The sequence below is a fragment of the Fukomys damarensis genome, unplaced genomic scaffold (assembly GCF_012274545.1).
Source record: "Fukomys damarensis isolate Sample0158 unplaced genomic scaffold, DMR_v1.0_HiC HiC_scaffold_35, whole genome shotgun sequence".
Classification (NCBI taxonomy): Eukaryota; Metazoa; Chordata; class Mammalia; order Rodentia; family Bathyergidae; genus Fukomys; species Fukomys damarensis.
The window spans coordinates 3370836-3391445 of NW_022900947.1; the positions used below are offsets into that span (position 1 = coordinate 3370836).

A 20610-nucleotide genomic window follows, 5' to 3' on the forward strand; every position below is an offset into this window, starting at 1 on the left:
AAAAAAAAAAAAAAGAAAGAAGACTGGGGATGTAGCTCAGAGTGAAGGCCCTGGGGTTCAATCTCCAGTACCAAAACAGAAAAGAGCAAAAGTAACACAGAAAGTGAGAGGTCCTGATTCTTCCAGTAAGGTCTGTTGTTTTTTGATTATTCTTAAAGCCATATACTTCTTTTATTTCTTTCATACTAAACATCTCTCTTTTAAACTCAAGAGAACATCCCTCACTCTCCTGCTATACCTTTTTTGTGAACAAATACAGGTTCTACCTATCTATATATATCATCCAAAGATTTTTACTTTAGCTTCCTAATATTTATCACTCTCTAACCTGGTCACCATGAATAAGGAAATGATAGCAAATGCCACAGTAATCTGTCAGTCCTTATCAGTCTAGAAAAAAGCCTGTATAAGAGACTGTCAGGTAGTGATTACACCCAGAAACGTCACAGAGACCATGGCCACTGGACCCACAATTAGGATACACGGCAAGGCCAACTACTTCAAATTGCGATTGTTCTGGGAAATACTGGAAATAAATTAGCAGCTATACCTACCTCTAATAAATGTATTTGCCTACCTGCTACAGGAGGGGTAGCTAATGGGGGAAATGGCTTTTCGAGACAGAAAGGTTTGTACAGGTGGCAATTGCAACAACAGAGGTCACCAATATTACCCTGGGTCTGGTACCACTCCAAATGTTTGTTTGTTTGTTTGTTTGCTTTTTGGTTGAGATGGGGTCTTGCTATGTAGCCCAGGCCGATCTCGAACTTGTGGTGATCCTCCTGCCTCAGCCTCCTGAGTGCTAGAAACTATTAAAAAGAAAAAAACAAAACTCTGGCTGGGAGTATAGGGTTTTTGTCCTATAAGGTCTCCTATCCTCCAGCTTCACTCTTCATGCACGATGTGACAACAGATACGTGCTCTGTGCCCACTCGTCTGAGGGCTCCTGCTGTTCTCTGGAGTTGGTGTTGTGAACACTGTCATGTGCACCTTCTTCCATTGTTAGCAAGGACAAATCTCGGGAAGGCTTTCGGGCTAAAGAAGGTTCTAGGAAGATACTTCTGCTTCTTTCCTTGAGTTCTCAATACTAATTTACAAATATGAAGCCAACTTGGTACGTTTAACCCAGCAACAACAGAAGGCAGACATGACATGTGCATTTAAACACCAATGCGTTTTGTGTAGGAAGTACAAATTTGACTCATGTTTGTTCAGTGAGATCTGCTGAGGCTGGCGGACATTCTTTAACTTTCACTGAGGCTGCGTCTGGATAAACCCATCGCGTAAGTTCAAATGTGCTCAATGCACCTCACTGCTGCGGCACCTTAGCTTGGCTTAGCCTGCTCTTGATGTGCTCACAACTACGACAGCACACTCGTGCGACCCACTGAATACTGCGCTGCAGCGAGCAGCAGAAGGGCAGTGTGGACGCTCACTGCTATGTGCACAGCAGAGCACACTGGGCCTGAAAATGGTGGGGAGCTCTAAACAGAAATCAACTGTGGGATGATGGGGAAGCCGCATGGCAGGGTCATCGATTCTGCCTGGGAGCTGTGGCTGGCGGCCATTGCCCAACACAATGGGACAGCAGCATACCACACATCACCAGCCCCGCAAACATGCACAATTCAGGATGGGAATTCTGATTTCTCCTGAATGTGTATACTGCACGCACATGATCATAAAGCAGAAAACTGTCAGGCTAAACCATAAGCCAGGCACCAACTGTACGTTCAGGGCAGACACATGAGGAACCCAGATGTGTCTGATATTTGCAGTTCCTCTTGTAGGATCAGAATAAACTGTACAGGGAAACAATGGTGGTGGTTCTTCCAAGGAGTAAAAGCTAAACTCACGGGATAGTCAGTGCTGTGAGCATATGCTCCAGATGGGCTGAAAGAGCACAGGAGCTCCACTGGATGAAAAAGGTAGGGGTCTCCCTTATTGATCAGTACCGGGATGATTCTACTATGATCTGTGGACACATATACATTACTCCAGCTACAATTTTAGAATGGTGTACTCAGAGAGAGAGAAGACACAATTCAATCAGAAGATTGTTTTTTTGTTGTTGTTCCAGGGATCAAACTTAAGATCTTGCACTTGCAATGCAGGTGCAGTGCCCCTGAGCTAAATCCCTGGTCCCAGGAATGCTTTTTTTAAAAGGACGAATATGACTTCTGCCCCTAAGAACATTCTACTTCACTGATGTGCATCCAGCCACCAGAGTGAAGAACTCTGCAGGGAGAAACAGGATCAAGGGTGTCAGAAGATAATGCTTCTGTCAGGAAGGTTCAGAAAAAGCATCACAGAGAGGAGTGACGTGGGCTCTGGAGGATGGGGAAGAAATGTTTATATTAGAAACTTTACAGAATCTATAAACAATACTCGTGAGTTCCTGGTGGAGAGTATGCTACCAGAGTATAGAACCAGGACCAAAAGCAGACAGAAAACCTGTGAGTGAAACGACTGATGCACATGGAACTTGCACAGCAGAAGGTAGCTGGTCTCCAGACCTACCAGTGACCAAAAGGCGACACTCACCAGAGGCGGCCGTGCAGCTCAACTCAGTTCTTCAGTCTCAACCAAGAGCAATCTGGGCGAGGGATTTAGTTTAGTGGTTCCACTGCCTGCCTTGCAAGCACAAGGACCTGAGTTCGATCCCCAGTACAAAAAAAAAGAAAACTCTGCCAACAGCCGGGCGTGATGGCACATGCCTGTAATTCCAGCACTCGGGAGGCTGAGGCAGGAGGATCACTATGAGTTCGAGACCAGCCTGGGCTACATAGTGAGTTCCAGGTCGTCTCAATTACATAGTGAGACCCTGTCTCAAAAAAAGAAAAAAGGAAGAGCAATCTGATCGGCTCTACTTCCTCCCCACTCATCCTGCACAGCCAACATCAAGTTCACACACCAAACCTGCTGCAGTGCTCATGGATTTTGTTTGTTCTAGCCAGACTGAGAGAGGTGATGGCCTACATGTGGCAGGTATAGCAAGAAGCTGAGGCAATGGCCTTGAAACTGGCCTCTTCATTCCAAGGTGAGACTGACTCAGGATCGAGGGTAAGCAGATAAGGAATGATGCCCAGGGTACAGCAGCCTGAGCCTCACCCGAGGCGCTGAGCTGTGGTGAGCTGGACGAGCCAGGTCAGGAAGGGCAGGCTACTCAGAGAGCAGGTCTGCTCACTGGCTAGGCGAGAACTGGGTTATGAAAGCTCAGTGGAGGCCCTTCCACCCCAGCTGGCTTCCTGGGTGCAGTGGACATGTCCTCTTGAGTCATACGGCTGCCCTGTACAGATCATCCACCCTCAAGGGGACTGGAGCTGCAGGGAAAAGCAGGCAGGGCTTACGTGACCCTCCAGTCACCCCTCCTAACACAGGTATCGTTTGCAGTTTCATCTTCCTCATCAGCCCAGGTCGTGGCCCGCACTGCCACCCTGGGCCAAGTGAAAAGTATTTCAGGGTCTTTTACTTCTCCATGGGCCATCTTGTAATTCCAGACTTCCTATGTTTCACCAACTTTTATCTGCCATGTCCTGAACAACCAACGGAAAACTTTGGAGGGAGGACCTAACCTAACCTAACTGATGTGTCCCTGTCCCGACCCCAGCCTGCTACAGCTGACAAAGTAACCACAGCATTAACAATCGCCACCAAGTTTCATAAGAGATGGGCCTGCTACAATCCTATGATTAGTAGGACTATGTTTTATCCTACCCATCTTACAGTACAAGCACATAAATTCTCTGGCCTAGTAAATTTACTGTTTATGATTAAATATTCTAAGCCAGGCACATCAATAGTCCCAGCATGTGGGGAACTGAGGCAGGAGGATTACTGCCAAGTTTGAGGCCAGCCTGGACTACTATATAGTGAATTCAAAACCAGACTGAACTACATAGTGAGATCCTGTCTCACAAAACCCCCCAAAAAGGAAAACTAGGCTGACACTGCTGACATGTAACTCTAAAAAGTAAGAAGTTAAAGTTCTATGAAATAAGATTTATGTATGTTTATGAAGCACACGGATCTTCAACTATGAGAAATACCCTCTTCCTGTCTGGAAATATAAGCTCTTCCATGTCTGTATATTGAACATTTTCCTTGCCCCTAAAGCCTTTTTATATTTACTAGAAAAATGATGGCAAATAATAAACTTCAACAAAACAACTATCAAATACTGAACCTCAAACAACAGACTGGCTAGGCTGTAAATCAACCTCAAAACTTCCCTTTACCTAAACCTTGCCAGCCACAGCAGGCAACAACGGCAAAGGGAAACGCGGATGTGTCCCTCTAGAAATGGACAGATGGCAGCATGAGAAACGCTCTGCACAGGGTGTTCCATAGTGGTTACACAGCATGGTGACAGCCTGTGTGTCGGTTCTAGGACTGAGGCTTTTCTGTGGTTTGGAAGGGCAAAGCAAGTTTCCTCTGTCAATGAAACTTTGTTCCTGCTCTCACTGTCAGTAACAAGGGTTTAAAACAACAACAAAGTGCCCACAAAACACCCCCTTCTTTCCACCAAGGGCTTTAGGAAACCAGAGACTGTGATGTGAGATTTGTATACAGAGGTCACTCGGAGCCCATCTGTGCAATGTCGATAAACTCTCTCCAGCAGGCCACATGTCAAATAGCTCCTCTCAGAAAATGAGCCAGTTTAAGTTTTTCTTTTTTTGGTACCTGGTATCAAACTCAGGACCTTGTGCTTACAAGGCAGGCACAGTGCCAATGAGCCAAATCCCCGGCCCTAGTTTAAGTTTTTCTAAGAACCTAGATTTGTTTTTGTTTCATTTTTCATCATATTAAAAAAAAAAGTGCAGCTGGGCATGGTGGCGCACACCTGTAATCCCAGGCACTCAGGAGGATGAGGCAGGAGGATCGCTGTGAGTTTGAGACCAGCCTGGGCTACATAGTGAATTCCAGGTCAGTCTCAACTACATAGTGAGACTCTGTCTCAAAACAAAAGCAAAAACAAAAACAAAATCAACTACATAGTGAGACCCTGTCTCAAAAAACCAAAAAAAAAAAGTGCAATGCCTGACTCACAAGATGATGCATAGTTAAGAGCATTACAGACCTGTGGGTCTGCTCATCTGTCATACACACTGCGATAACAAGCAGCCTGACGTCACTCCTAAAGATGAGGACTCCGGAACAGTTAAGAAGAGACAAGATAATTAAATACATAGTGTAACGTGTGATTTTTCCCAAAGAACAGAAACCAACACTCAGAGCAGGGCTCTTCAAAGGCGGCAGGTCCTGCACCATTACCATCCAGACAAGATTCAGGGTAGGGGCAGGGCCTTAAGCAACATGGAGAATGCCCAAGAACCAAGCAGCTGAACCACAGCTGGGTGACACTGCCCAGTTTACATTTTAATACAATCTTACTGTCATGTCAGTGACACACCAGCCCTGTTCGAGACTGTGAAATCATTAATGTACAGAACGAGGCATGGTGGCCCACACCTGTAATCTCAGCACTCAGGAAGCTGAGGGAGGACTACCGCAAATTTGAGGCCAGTCTAGATTACAAAAACAAACAAAAAAGTACAGATAGACTAAATCAATTTTCACAAAACACTCAAAACACATAAATACCTGCTCCTGCAGGTCATAGTCATAGCTGTCATGCAGCAGCAGGCTGAGGACATAGCGCGTATAAATCATGGCATCGATGCCACATTTCTCTAGCTCTTGCCCCAGCCAGGTCTGCACTGGGCCCAGAGCATGAAGCAGAGACATGTCAGAAGCAGATGTGGGGCCTGGACAAGACGTGAGGAGCTCTCAGATGGCAAAGCATCCAAAGTGCAGGCACGGACGGGTGCATGAAGTTAGGTTGCTAACATCCTTGGCAGGCAGAGCATTTCCCACAGCTGAGGTCCCAGTGGTGTCTGGCGGGGGTCTTCACTCCAGCAGGAGGGGGAGGCGATGCACATGGAGGAGGAGCATTTACTGTGCTTCACTCAGCTGTCTGGAATAGAACTTCCCTCTTCAGGCATGACCGATATATCAGCACCCTGACAACAACACATATGCAGATGGAATCTTCTACTTTCATTTCACACTGAGGCTGAATGCAAGGCTCCGGCAGAACCTATGAAGAGAGTGAGGAGAAGGTATGTATTATACATAGACAGAAATTCAATCACCTGCCTCGAAAGCTCAAGATCCTGAGTTCGACCCCTGGCACCAAAAAAAAAATAAATAAATTCAGTTATTGATCTTTTGAAAAAAATAAATAGTTCCTCTTTATTAAAATATCTTTGGTGTTAACCAGGCATGGTGGTGCACACCTGTAACCTCAGCACCCAGAAGGCGGAGGCAGGAAGAATGTCATGAGTTTGAGGCCAGCCTGGGTTACATAGTGAGTTCAAGGCCAGTCTGGACTACATAGCAAGACCCTGTCTCTAAAGAAAGACAAAAAATATTTTCTCTTAGGAAACCTGTCGTTTTTGACATTTTCAACTAAGTGAGGGTTGGGCAGCTCAGTGACTGAGCACTTGTGTGAGACCCTGGGTTCAATCCCCAGGACCACAAAAAATAAACTAAGTGATTCTATAACTCTAAAGGGCATAATGACATTTACAAAGAAAATTGAGTAGTTGATGTTCTATGCTTAATTATACTAGATTATTTTGCTATCTCACAGGACTACAGGAGTAAAACTGTGTTTACTGCTAACCCTGGAAGAATTTAGTAATGAACCACTAGTTTATATTGTATAACAGAAATAAACATTTAAATCATTTAACTGAAAAGAATTATTCACTGAGCAAAAAAATTACTCCTTTAAATTTTTTTTACACAGTGCTCACTTCAGCAGCACATATACTAAAAAAAAAAAAAAGTGAAATGATAAGAGATTAGCACGGCCCCTGTGCAAGGGTGACATGCAAATTCATAAACTTCCATATTAAAAAAAAAATTTTTTACCCAAGTAATTATCATACAGTTAAACTTGTCATCACCTCACAAAAATTAAGACAATGCAAAAATTTGGCTTATAGCCATGCCAGCATAGACAATTACACTTATTACAGCTTTTCTTCTTCTTTTTTTAAAGGTTAAGTGCAGGAAATTTTATTGAGAGCAACAGCTCCTGAGAGAGACAGGAGGGGACCCAGAAAGTGAGGTTGCCCAGTTTTTCTTCTTGTATACCATATACCTATGTCGAATTTCTGATTACTTGTTTGTTTGTTTTTTCCGGTACCGGGGATTGAACTTGGGTCCTTATGCTTGCAAGGCAGGCCACAGAACCGCTGAGCTAAATCCCCAGCCCCATGATTACTTGTGATACATGACACTTACATGGTGTTTCTCTTTCAATTAATGTAATTTAAGTATATCAAACTAAGCCTGTAATTCCAAGACTATGAGCGGTTGAGGCAGAAGCTTCCCAAGTTTGAGCCCAGCCTGAGCAACTTATAACTTTGCAAGGCTTTGGTTCAAAATAAAAATTAAGGGCCAGGGATTTAGGTCAGTGGTGACGCTGCCTGCCTTGCAAATGCCAGGTCCCAAGTTTGATCCCTGGTACCAAAACAAAATAATAAAAAATTTAAAATTAGAGACCTGTGTTCAATCTCCAGTACTGTGGGGCAAGAAGGCCAAACTAACCCAACAATGGGTTTATTCAATCATAGTATTTTTTATGCCAATGTGCTGATTAACATACCACTAGAAAATGAAAACCATCACAGTGGAAAGTGAAGGTTGTCAGCTCTTGCGATTACAGCCAATAACCACCAAAAAGGACTTGAGAATTATGATGTACTACTAGCAAGAGTACCAAGTCAGAGATAAACACTCTCCCCCAAAGATGTAAGAATGAGATGCAGGAGCCAGGTGTGGTGAACCACACTTGTAATCCCAGCACTCGGGAGGCTGAGGCAGGAGAATCACTGTGAGTTTGAGTCCAGCCTGGGCTACATAGTGAGTTCCAGGTCAGTCTCAACTACATAGTGAGACCCTGTCTCAAAATAACAGGAAAAAAAAAAAAAAAAAAAAAAAAAAAAGAATGAGACAAAGGCATGTTATTCAGAGATAGAGAATAAAATGTATATACACTAAATATAAAGGAAACAATTTTCTATCCACCATGGGACGAAATCACTAGATTTTTCAGGGTCTCACTATGTAGTTGAGACTGACCTGAAGCTCACTATGTAGCCCAGACTGGTCTTGAACTCACAGGACCCTCCTGTCTCAGCCTCCCTGGTGCTGGGATTATAGGTGCACACCACCACGCCCACCCAAATTAATAGATTAATGTGTCACTAGTAAGTATTTTGCTGCTTTCAAAAATCTTTTCCACTATGCCATCTTTCCTAAATTATGAAAGGTAGTTAAAGCTAACTTTTTTTATAACTTTATTCAGATGTTATTTTCCAGTTGACTCAAAATTAAAACATTTTCATAAATCACTTCACAAACATTTGGATCGCAGAGTCCCAGCCAGACCATCCACTAAACAATACGATTCTGGTTCCCGTGAGGCAATGGCCAAGGTGGTTACCACTCAGTGAAGCTCAACCCAGATGATGAGATCTGAAGTGGTGGCTGAGAAACTAGAGAGGGCTGAGAGAGAAAAGACATCAGAGACTGCAAAAGCTCTCCCTCCGCCAAGGACTCAGAGGGAAGACCAGGTATGAGCTTGGAAATAACTAACTGGGCCACATGAAGGGCAGCAGAGCACAGTATCTGATGGCCAACTCGAGTCATCAGTGCCCCAGCCCGGCTGGAAAATCTCACAATCTAGCGTGTGCCGGGAGAGAACACCGAGGAACAGACTAACCACCACCAAATTGTTTCCAACTAATTTCACAGTGGTACCACAACAAAGCTCATGGCTATTTATAAGAATACAAGAAATCACCAGCACTGCAGAAGGTAAAATTTACACTGTCTGGCATATATTCAGAAATTAGTGGAAACAAAGGAAATTCACTTAAATGGACTGAGAACTGACACAGAAATTAAGAGTTGGCAGAGAACATTTAAAAAAGTTCTAACAATATTCTGCATGTTTAAAAAGATAAAGAGAGGGAGAACCACGCCTGCTCCCAACCCAGCAGCCATCGCTCAAGCGCCAGGAAGGTAGCCGCGCCCTGCACTCTCAGACCTCCTGACTGTGCAAGTCTTTGGACCCACTCTGCAGAGGCAGAGGTGGTCATCCAGGGTATTTTTCTGAGTTCCCAACTTTGAACATCTTTAAAGAAAGGGCGGGGGAAACCTGTAATAGAACGTTGCGGAGTTCAACCATTCAGAAGGATGGGGAACTCAATCTGGGCCTTGCAGCCCGAGGTCAGTCAGCGTAATGGGGTTCAGCCATCAGCTAACTGAGATCAGGGGTCTTGCATCCTCACTCTGTCTGAGCCATTAAATGGTTAATATACTATATTGAAAAGTTTGTTCACTGCAGACATGTTCTGGACTGCTTCTTGATTTCAATTTAATTCAAATGATTTAAGGGTGATAGACTAATGACTACCACAGGTGGTCAGTGTCCAAGTTGTGCTTGATCTTAATGTGTTGCTGATTGTATCAGTTGGGGTAAAGCATTGCCGTTGAATTGATGAGCTATTTTCTCTGATGTGTATGAAGATGAGAATGTCCGTGGGTTGTTAGAGACACAGAAGCTAGGGTGCAACTATTACAGGAAGATTTGGGTGATAATCCAGGGATTAAACCAAGGACAGTCCAACAACAAAAATTAAAATGAGAAAACACTTAAGCAAGACACAAGATATCAGTTGGTAAAGCATTGCCGTTGAATTGATGAGCTATTTTCTCTGATGTGTATGAAGATGAGAATGTCCGTGGGTTGTTAGAGACACAGAAGCTAGGGTGCAACTATTACAGGAAGATTTGGGTGATAATCCAGGGAGATATGTTGTTCAGCACTGATCACTCACCAGAGTCCACCATGAGGGAGGTGTGACCCCGGGAAATGGCCTTTCTTTGGGCCAAGACTAAGACCCCAGAGTAATTCATCTGTAAGTTAACTACAGCTATGGAAATGAGGTTTGTTTTTTTTTTGTCCTGAAGTCATAGCTGGACAGATATAAAAGCATTCACTATAATTGCATGTACGCTAAACCACTCACTGATTAATGGAAGCACTATTAAAACTATTGTAGAACTAAAATTCTTTCTTCAGCATGAGGGCTTGAGTTATTGCTATGTAGAATACAGGTCCAACAGCTCTTTAGAAAAAGGATGTTTGTTCAGGTTCTCAAAAATGTGAATTAGTAATGTACTGCTTAAGAAAGTTACTTTTCAGCCTCAGGATTTTCAGCTTGAAGGCTATTATAAATGTTGTGGAAATATACAGCATGTGAAAGGTCAACAATGCCATTCTCTTACTTCTACCCACACTTTCCCTCTTGGCTGAGCCTAATTCCTGCTGCCTATTAGGCACTAACACTGACTTACCTGAAAACTACAAGGCTCATTCTACAAGTACAGCACTGTAGACAGCCAGCAAATCATGACCTCAATATTTCCAGAAGGAAAATATATAATACAAAGAAAGAAAAGAGTTATCAGTTGAAGGGCAATGACATCTGGCTTATAAATAATTTGGTTAGCAGTATATGGATTTCTGGCATCAAAGTATCTTATGTCAAAAACTCAGAGAGAATAAAGTTGAGAGGTTTTTGCCCTAGCAAGAAGGGTTCTACATTTTTGGAGTCAGTCTTAAGCCTTATTCATCCCTATTCTTCATTGACAGTCCCTTTAAAATAATTTTCTTCCCTAGGCAAGAAAATACCTTTTCACTCACATATAAAATAGTTATTCTTGTTCTAACAATAGAAGGAAAGACAAAGTTCTTGGCTGCCTGAGGGCACAATCAAAAAGTAAGGAGAAGCAATTCAATGTTTTAAAAATCATTATTAAGAAAGTATTTTCACCATCCATACATTGAAATTATGGTAATTATTTCAGCTATCATTTGCTGAATAAAAGGGTATTTCATAATGTAGTGGCTCAAAACACCAATTTATTGTTTATTATAATTCTGCATTTGTCCAGGAGCTTTTTCTTTTTGTTTTATATGGGTTAACTCCTGCTCTGCATTCAGCTGAGGATTCTCCTGGGCTAGAAATTCCCCATGGTTTTAACAGCATAACTGGCAGTTAGTACTGGATGTCAGGATATTGTAAGTCTCTCCCACAATTTCACTCTTCCTCAAGGAGGAAAGATCAGCTTCTTTATATGTATAGCTATCTCCTGGATGTGGTGGTGCACGCCTGTAATTCCAGCACTCAGGAGGCTGAGGTAGGAGGGTCGCTGTGAGTTCGAGGCCAGCCTGAACTACATATGAGTTCCAGGTCAGTCTCAAGTACATAGTGAAACCCTGTCCCCCCCCCAAAAAAAATATACACATACACACACACATATATACACACACACACACACACACACACACACAAACACAAACACATATATATAAATTGAATTTTGGGAAACTTTAACGGTGCTGTCAACTTTGGAAAAAGTCATCCCAATTTACTGTGTTGACTTGGCATTGTACAGAAATGGACAACCATATTGGTCTAGAAATGTTAATTTATTTTATTTTTTTTCCATGTGTACAGGGGTAACACGTACTAAATATGTAAGGTCATATCTACATGGGTTTGATTACAGAAACTAATAAAGTATTCTGTAAATAATGAAAAAAAAATAAAAAGATAAAGAGAATTGGGCTGGGGATTTAGCTCAGTCGTTCTGGCGACTGCCTCGCAAGCGCAAGGACTTGAGTTCAATCCCCAGTACCAAAAAATAAATAAAAATAAAAAAATAAAAAGATAAAAGAATGGAAGATAACATAAAATATATAAAACCAGCCAGGGGTGGTGGTACGTCTATAATCCCACAACTTGGGAGGCTGAGGCAGGAGGATCACAAGTTTAAGGCCAGCCTGAATTGTACAGTGAGTACAAAGCCAGCCTGGACTGCATAGTAAGACAATGCCTTAAAAGAAAAAAACAGGGGGCCAGGATTTAGCTCAGTGGTTCGCCAACCTGCCTCACAAGTTCATGGTCCCAAGTTTGATCCTGGTACCAAAAAAAGAAAAGGGGGGTAAAAATCAACCATTTAAGAACAAAAACTACAATGTTCAAGATGAAAAATACAAATGTTGATATTAATGACAAATTAAGGCACTGAGAAAAAAGATCACCGAACTTTATAAACTGCAAAGAAACTATACAAAATGACAAGAAAATTTTTAAAAAACTGACATAGCAACCTGGCATGGTAGCACACACCTGTAATCCTAGCACTTGGGAGGCTGAGACAGGATTGCTGTGAGTTTGAGGTCAGCCTGGGCTATGTAGTGAGGTCAAAGCCAGTCTGAACTACACAGAGAGAATCTGTCTCCAAACTAAATAAATAAATAAATACATACATACATAAATAACAGTATCACTGAGTTCTGCAACAACTTTACGAATCCTAGTAAACATATGATTGATGCCCAAAAGGAGATAGGAAATGGCCAGAAAAATATTGGAAGAATTATTCCCCCAAATTTTCCAAAATTGGTGAAAACTAAAACAGATCCAAGAAGTTCAATGAACTCCAAGCATAAGACATATGGAGAAAATGACACATCATACAAAAATTACTGAAGCCTGTGATGAAGAGAAATGTCTTTAAAACACCTGTTAGAAAAAAAAAAAAAAGCAGCATTAAATGTGACAAGGTATGACATCAGATTTCTTGTTGGAAATAACACAAATGAGAATATAAGTGGAGAGAAAATTTTAAAACACAAGAATTCTATACTCATTAACAATGTCTTTCAGAACCAAGGGGAAATGGAGACTTTTTCAGGCATGTAATATTTGAAGAATTCAACAGCAGCAAACCTGCCCTATAAGAAATATTAAAGAGCTGGGTGTGGTGGCCCACGCCTGTAATCCCAGCACTCGGGAGGCAGAGGCAGGAGGACTGCTCTGAGTTTGAGACCAGCCTGGCTACACAGTGGGTTCCAGGGCAGTCTCAACTACATAGTGAGACCCTGTCTCAAAAAAAAAAAAAAGGGAAATATGAAAGATTTTCAAGCAGAAGCAATAGGATACCAGAACAAAATGTGGGTCCATTCAAAGGAACACAGAGAGCCAGAAATGGTGACCATAGTCAACTCATTATTTAAATATCTTTAAAAATAAAAATGGACTACATAAAAATATTAACAGAATATGTGATTTATAACATATGTTCAAGCAAAATGTATGACAACAGTAGCATAAAGGACAGGAGTAGAGAAATGTAATGACACTATCACAAGGTTAACACATAACAGGAAATGGTGACTCACTTAAAAACAAGCTCTGATATGACAGTATTAATCATAATATGTCATATAAGTGACCTAAACACATCAATTAAAAGAGAGATGGCCACTGAGTTTTATAACAGCCAAGTCCTAATTATAAGCTGTCACTTTAAATATAACCATGTATATAGGTAAAAAGATGGAAAAATATAGGCCATGCCAACAGAAACAAAAAACCTAAAATGTCTACATCATATTATGTAACAAAGCAGATTTCAGTGCAAAAAATATTCACAGAGATAGAGAAGTATCAATTTATTTTGGTAAAAGGGTTGATGCATCAACAGAACAAAGTAGACCTAGAAATCATATACTAATAAGATAGTTCAAAGGTTAATTCTACCAAATACTGAAAGAAAACATGTCAGTTCTACACAAACGCTTCCAAAAATCTGAAGAGAAAGAAACACTTCTCAAGCCAGCATTACACTGGTACCAAAACCAGGCAAAGATATTACACAGATGCAAAAATCTTAAACAAGGGCTAGGGATTTAGTTCAGTGGTTCTGCTGCCTGCCTTGTAAGCACAAGGTCCTGAGTTCAATCCCCGGTACCCCCCCCCACAAAAACAGTCAAATTTCAGGAACCACAGTATCTCCTACTGTCAGCAGACAGTATTTCTTTGGCCAAATGAAAGCTTCATGAAGCAGCTAAGAAAGAAAAAAACTGACATACAAACCCAAAATAAAGCAAAGCACACTGAACCCTCATGATCTTATCAAAGCTGGTTTTAAAAACAATCTTCACTTGTGTTATGATCTCTCACAGAACTCTCTTCCTGTCAATGGACTGCCCATCATTTCAGGTCACACCTAGACACTTACCAGTGATCATAATCCATACAGGACAGAGGGCCAAGGACAAGAAAGAGAAAGTAAAGGCTGGGAAATCTGGAGGCTTCACACTACTCTGCTTCCTCCTGCACCAGACGGCAGGTGGAAGTTCTCACAGCTCCAGAGTGGCATCCATCTTGCTCTGAGCCTCAGTTCGCAAGCAGATCACCCATTGTGGACACCAGTTTCTAAGTGGCAAGCCTTTAGACACAGGGGAGGACGTGTGACCAAGCTGGAGACCTGTCTGGTTTTGGTGGTCCATGGACTGTGTCTCATTAAAACTTTCAGGGATGCCAGGCGCAGTGGTGCACGCCTGTTAATCCCAGCACTCAGGAAGCTAAGGCAGGAGGATCGTTGTGAGTTGAGACCAGCCTGGGCTACATAGTGAGTTCCAGGTCAGTCTCAACTACACAGCGAGACCCTGTCTCAAAAAAACCAAAAAAACAACAAAATACTTTCAGGGATGACCCAACACGGTGAGGCGAGCTTGAGCAATCTGCTCAGCAGGAGAGAGAATGCAGCTGGCAGACAGCGGATTTTCAAACTTATGTCTATCCATCTTTGTATCCATCCCAAATGTGACGTAGTCAGCACAGATTTTAAATTTCAAGTTACTTTAAATTCTGCTAAAAAAAAGTGCTAAAGAAAAAGCCTCATTATATATACTCAAAAGTTTTCTGTTTTTAATAGTTCCTTCTTCAAAGATTCATACCAAGGGAGAAAGACCCTCAAAGCACACTTTCTCTCATTCAAAATTAACTAAAGACAGGTCTCATGACTGATGAAAACAAGGTCCCACAATAAGTAGCTTTATTTTATAATCTGTCTTTTTTTACTTTCAATTTTAAGTGGTTTCCATCAAGGGCATAAAAACAAGAAGGCTAATGCAGTGCCTGTGAGGTTGGCAATCCTGCAACTGGTGGGGGTGGGAGGGAAGAGCAGGAAAGGGCGCCCGCCCGGCATCAGCACACCTAGGCTTGGTCGTCAGTCCACCTCCACTACTGGGCAGCTGGGTCTGTGCAACTGCTCCTCTGGGTGTATCGTCTGCTCCATAAAACAAGAGTAATACACCCATATATCCTCCCTTCTTCTCCCTCCCTCTCTAGCACCAGTTATGTACTTTGTGGCCTTTGCATTTTACAAAATGCCATGCAAATACAGAGTATTACTATGTAATTGTTTATATTTGCTTAATCTTGGGCTCCTTCACTAATAGGGTTATCTGATCCTAATTCTTTAAAACATAACCTTTATTTCCTTATCCTTTAAAAAAAACAACAAAATGACCTTCGTCTGTAGTAATCTAGGTATAGTCGCATCCGAGCCCTTCCTCTTGTTAGGTAACTCTTTAGTTGTCTATCACAAACTTCAAGTGTGACTCTGCAAAGAACCTCAACTGAAGGCTTAAGGTAAAGGATAAATACAGAAATCTAAGGCCTCTATGCGCGTGCAGATTTCTGCCTGCTTTGGAGGGCAGACATCCACAGAGCAGCCTCCACAGACTGCGTCCCACTCTACCCAAACAGCACAAACTCGGATGCACAGCTCACTCCCGGCTGCTCTGCTGTCCAGTGTGCTATTTCAAGTCCGGTTAAGGGCCTTACAACTGAAAACAGCCGCAGTGGTGAGTGCAATCACACCCCTGGGGGAGAAGGCCCAGGAAAGCCTGCACTAGGGTTTGCTCCAGGTCTTGGGAGCCAGGGCCCCAGAAGCTGTGACTTCACAATCAGACTTGCAACTAGAATAGCAAATGGATTTTTTATTTTTTTTTAACAAATGGACTTGTTAAAATGAAAGCATTGATTCAATTCTCCAGTTTGCATGCCTTCAGAGTGATACAATGTGCCCTAAATGGTTTGTCCATTAACAGAAAGATACAAGATGTCTAAGTCCTCCAGTTATAGCAAATCAGTACTTTTCCAATCAAATGATTCCTATGACAGTGCCACCACTTCCAAGTAAACAATGTAATGAGGAGGTGTTTGGGAGGAGTGGCCATTTTAAAGATGCTCATTAATCTTCCCAATCTCATGCCTTCTGTAACAATGTTCTGAGAGAGTCACTGCCATCACTTTTCATATGCTTCACAACACCACGCCTATTACTAAAAGCAATTCAAGTTACAACTCCAGTTAGTGCTTCTGGATAAGTGACTTAAGTTCACCAGCAGCAGCAGTTCAGTTTCTTCTGTGTTTAAATACAATGGATCTATGGGCAACTTAATTTACATATTAAGGTGCCTCTCTGTCTCTCTGGTAATGTACTGTAAGAACTGGAAGTATGATCAAAAGACAGGAAAATCATTTCAAAAAGCATCATCTCTTTCTGACATAACTACACAGATGCTGTCTGTGAACCACTTTCTCAGCTCCTGCTATGGCACTGTCAATCATCAGAGCTCCAGGTCACTCTGGGAAAAACACGAAATGTGGGGGCCAGGGATTTAGCTCCGTGCTGCTGTGCCCGCCTTGAAAGCACAAAGTCCTGAGTTACCACACAAAACAAACAAACAAAAAACACAAAATGTGACCCTGGAATAGACAAAGCCAGGCTGCTCTACTCAACCAAGGCATTCACTCACTGAGGCAGCTATTAGTCTCAGAGTACTTCCTTCTGCTCAGGTTTACTTATTTTTTATAAATGTTTAAAAATATTTCCTTAAATATGAAAAAATACATATAATTTCAGCACCTGAAGGAACATTATCAACATATTACATAACAGCACTCTTGTATTCTGCTTTTTTCATTTATCATTGAAATTCCATGTTTTTCGAGTCTTACTTCATTGTCCAACATGGTGGCCACTAATCACATGACTTTAAATTCAAGTTAAAATTCAATTCCTCAAGGAGTGGGGGAGAAAGGAAGGGACAAGAAAAAAAGTGAAAATAGAAGAAAAAAAGTGAAAACAAAGCTTTTGCACACAGGGAGGGGAGGGAGCTTAAGGGGAGGAATGGAATAAAATTAAAATAAAATTTAAAAAAATTCAATTCCTCACTCACACTAGCCATACTTCAAGAACTCAAAAGCTATACGCAGCTGACTAGTGTACAAACACAGAACATGTGCATCATACACAAATCCTCCCACAGGCGGGATGCAGGGGCATAAAGCACAAGGGAGATTATTAGAGGAGGGAATAAGGAGGGAAGGGCAAAGCGGGTAGCAGGGACAGAAATGATCACAGTATATTATATGCATGCATGAATACCAAAATGAAACACATCACCCTATATAACTAATATGTACTAGCTGGTACGAGGACAACTCCACCCCACAAAATTAAGATATTAAAATACATGCAGCTGAAGATTCTAGAGTCTTTGCTCTATTCATGGTGAATCTTCATTTGGAGTAATTAACTTAAGTTTTGTTTGGGGTAATTCATATAAGTCTGGTGCAAAACTAAACTGTAATTAATGCCTGATTCATTATTTGTTGCTTAAAAAGTGATGACTTCAAGCTTCATTTCTTTTCCCACAAGGGAAACTTCTGGATTATAAAAAATGCATGAGGTAGATCTACTTACAGGAATGCATGCACAAAGAAAATGAATAGGACTTTGGGAACAGACAAGTGTTAGAGGAATGCTGAAGGGTTAAGACTGAATAGGTAGGGCCGGGGATTTAGCTCAGTGGTTCTGCCGCCTGCCTTGCAAGCACAAGGACCTGAGTTCAACCCCCGGTACCTCCCGCAAAAAGTAAAAGATTGAATAGGTAGAAAATATTACTTATACAGGACTTCTATACAACTTTTAATTTCCATATGTCTGTATAGCATGGAATATTTATATAAATATGTCCTACAATGTATATGCCATTATAAGTAATATTACCGCAATAAAAATATTTAAATACTTTTTTTTCTCCTTACCAGCAATCAAACTCAGGACCATGCACTTGCAAGGCAGGCAGTGGTGCCACTGAGCTAAATCCCGGCTCGATTAAATAGCAGTTTTAAAAAACGTTCTCCTGGAAAACACTGACTTTTCTTTTTTTTCTTTTTGGAGACAAGGTCTCACTGTATAGTCCATGCTGCCCTTGAACTCAGTGTGGAGCACAGGCTGGCCTTGAACTTGCAGTGATCCTCCCGCTTCAGGTCTGGAGGGCTGGGATTACAGACATGCTCCACCATGCCCCGAACAACACTGACTTTAACCATCCTCACCAAATGACTATTTTGAGCTGAACAAAGACTCATTAATGCTTCTGCACCAATTCACATGCCCCTTCCCACATGCCCAGGACTATACTAGATATCCTTCCTCACACCCAGAAGATGAGATGCTAATTCCAAGTATTCTAAGGCAATATAATGGGCCCAGTGGAACTGTTAGAGGGAACTGGAAAATATCCTCCCTTGAAAGGACTGAAATTTCAACAGGTCAAATTTCACTACAGATCAATGTAATCACAGAATTACCAATGATAAAGTCAAATGTATGGGACAAGAGCAGATGAAGTTTAATGACAGAATAAAAAGAGAACAGAGTAACTAGGGTAAGGAGCCAAGGGGGAAACTCCGGGAAGATCAGTTAAAATAGGGTACATTATGCTGAAGAAACAACCTTCAATTGTAGCCACTTTAAACACAAAGGTTTTCATCTTGCTATGCCACGTGTCTACACTGGGTTGGCAGGAATGCTCAGGGTAGTCGCTCAGTGTGACCTGGGACACCGGGCAATGAAATGGCCATCACTTTCAGTCAGAGAAGACGAAATCTGTGCCTAAATGAGCCACGGTGCTTTGACAGCTTCCTCCTGGAAGTGAGTTTCTCAAGGCTCACCAGGCAGAGCAAACTTCCTGGCCTCGCTTCCCCAGGGACAAGTGTCACCTGCCAGAATGACCACTTCCAGGGGCAAAATATGGGACTCTTAACAGGATACATCTAATCTCTAACACTGCTAAAACTAGTGCGGTTAGAGAACAGATAAATCAAAACACTGCAAAAGAAACAGTACATAAAAGGAGACAAAAGTGATTATACCCAGAAAAGTTTCAGAAACCATGAGTGAGTGCTGCTGAATCCTGACCATCTAATCAGCAAGGGCTTCCAGTCCTGCCTTAAGCCCTCTGACTACCTAAGGCTACATTGCTCTTTTCCTCCCATTTCAAAAGATTATAAAATAGCTGCCACACAAAGCCTTAAAATGAGACAAAACAAAATTCATCATTATGAAATTTTAGAAACTTTTGTTGGAAGCAGGTGTAGTGGAGCACACCTGTAACCCTTTCACTTGGGAGGCTGAGGTATGAAGATTGCTGTGAGTTCAAGGCCAACCTGACCTACACAGCAAGACCTTGTCTCAAAAAGATAAAAAATCTGGGCTGGGGTTTACCTCAGTGGCACTATGCCTGTCTTGCAAGCACAAGGACCTGGAGTTCAAATCCCCAGTGCCAAAAAATTCAAAATTTAATTTTTTTTGTTTTTTGTTTTTTGAGATAGGGTCTCACTATGTAGTTGAGACTGACCTGGAACTCACTATGTAGCCCAGGCTGGTCTCAAACTCACAGGGATCCTCCTGCCTTGGCCTCCCGAGTGCTGGGATTACAGGCATACACCATGCCCAGCAAAAATTAATTAATTTTTAAAAAGCAAGCTTTTGTTGGAAAATGAACAAAATGAAATCTGAATGAAAGCAAAATTAATAAATAAAACGGTTGTAAAAATAATGAAACATTTTAGAAATTTAAATTAGAAATTTAATTTAGGAGAAATATTTACTCTAACAAATGCAAAACTTTCAAAAACCATACACAAGTTTATTTAGAAACAAAAAATACTAAAATAAGTAGGTTTTTAGAATTTTGGAAGCTATAAAAGCTCCAACATGATAAAACTCTCTTGTCAGAGTTAAAATACTAAACCATGGTGCACCAAAATAACTTTTCAAAGTGATACTGTAGCTTATCAAAATGTCTGGGCACAAACATTTTACAGCTTTTAATTGCAGAGTATACTAAACTCAAAACTAGAAGTGATACTCTTTCAAGTGAGGGAATAAAATTCTGCAACTGGTAAGACAGTGTAGTTTTGGGGAGGGGATTGAACTCTCCAGACCTTGCACTTGGGAGGCAGGCAGCAGCACCACTGAGCTAAATTCCCAGTCCAAGACAGTGTAGTTTGAAAATTAGTATAAAAATCCTTAGCCAAAGCAGTAACATATTATAATTGTTCAAATTAGACTTAGTTGATAAGCAATATATCAATAGCATTTAAATTATCTGCCAATAAGCAGGGGGTGGTGACACAGGCCTGTAATCCCAGCACTCAGGAGGCTTGAGGCAGGAGGAGGATCGCTGCAAGTTCCAGACCATCCTGGGATGCATAGTGAGCTCCAGGTCAGTCTCAACTACATAGTGAGACCCTGTCTCAAAATAACCAAAAATAAATAAATAAAATAAAATAAATAAATATATATATA

The 20610-nt window shown here is 41.6% G+C and overlaps 1 protein-coding gene across 3 annotated transcripts in view; it reads right to left on the bottom strand.

Annotated features, from left to right (window-relative positions):
* Nucleotides 1-20610, bottom strand: part of Kiaa0232 (KIAA0232 ortholog) — a 67224-nt gene that overhangs the window by 36258 nt on the left and 10356 nt on the right. For all 3 annotated transcript variants that reach the window (XM_010641790.2, XM_033758765.1, XM_033758766.1), the window contains one exon: nt 5605-6100. In XM_010641790.2, the coding sequence (XP_010640092.1) occupies nt 5605-5748 (144 nt within the window). In that variant the 5' untranslated portion in view covers nt 5749-6100. Of the gene's footprint in view, nt 1-5604; nt 6101-20610 lie in introns of those variants that run through there.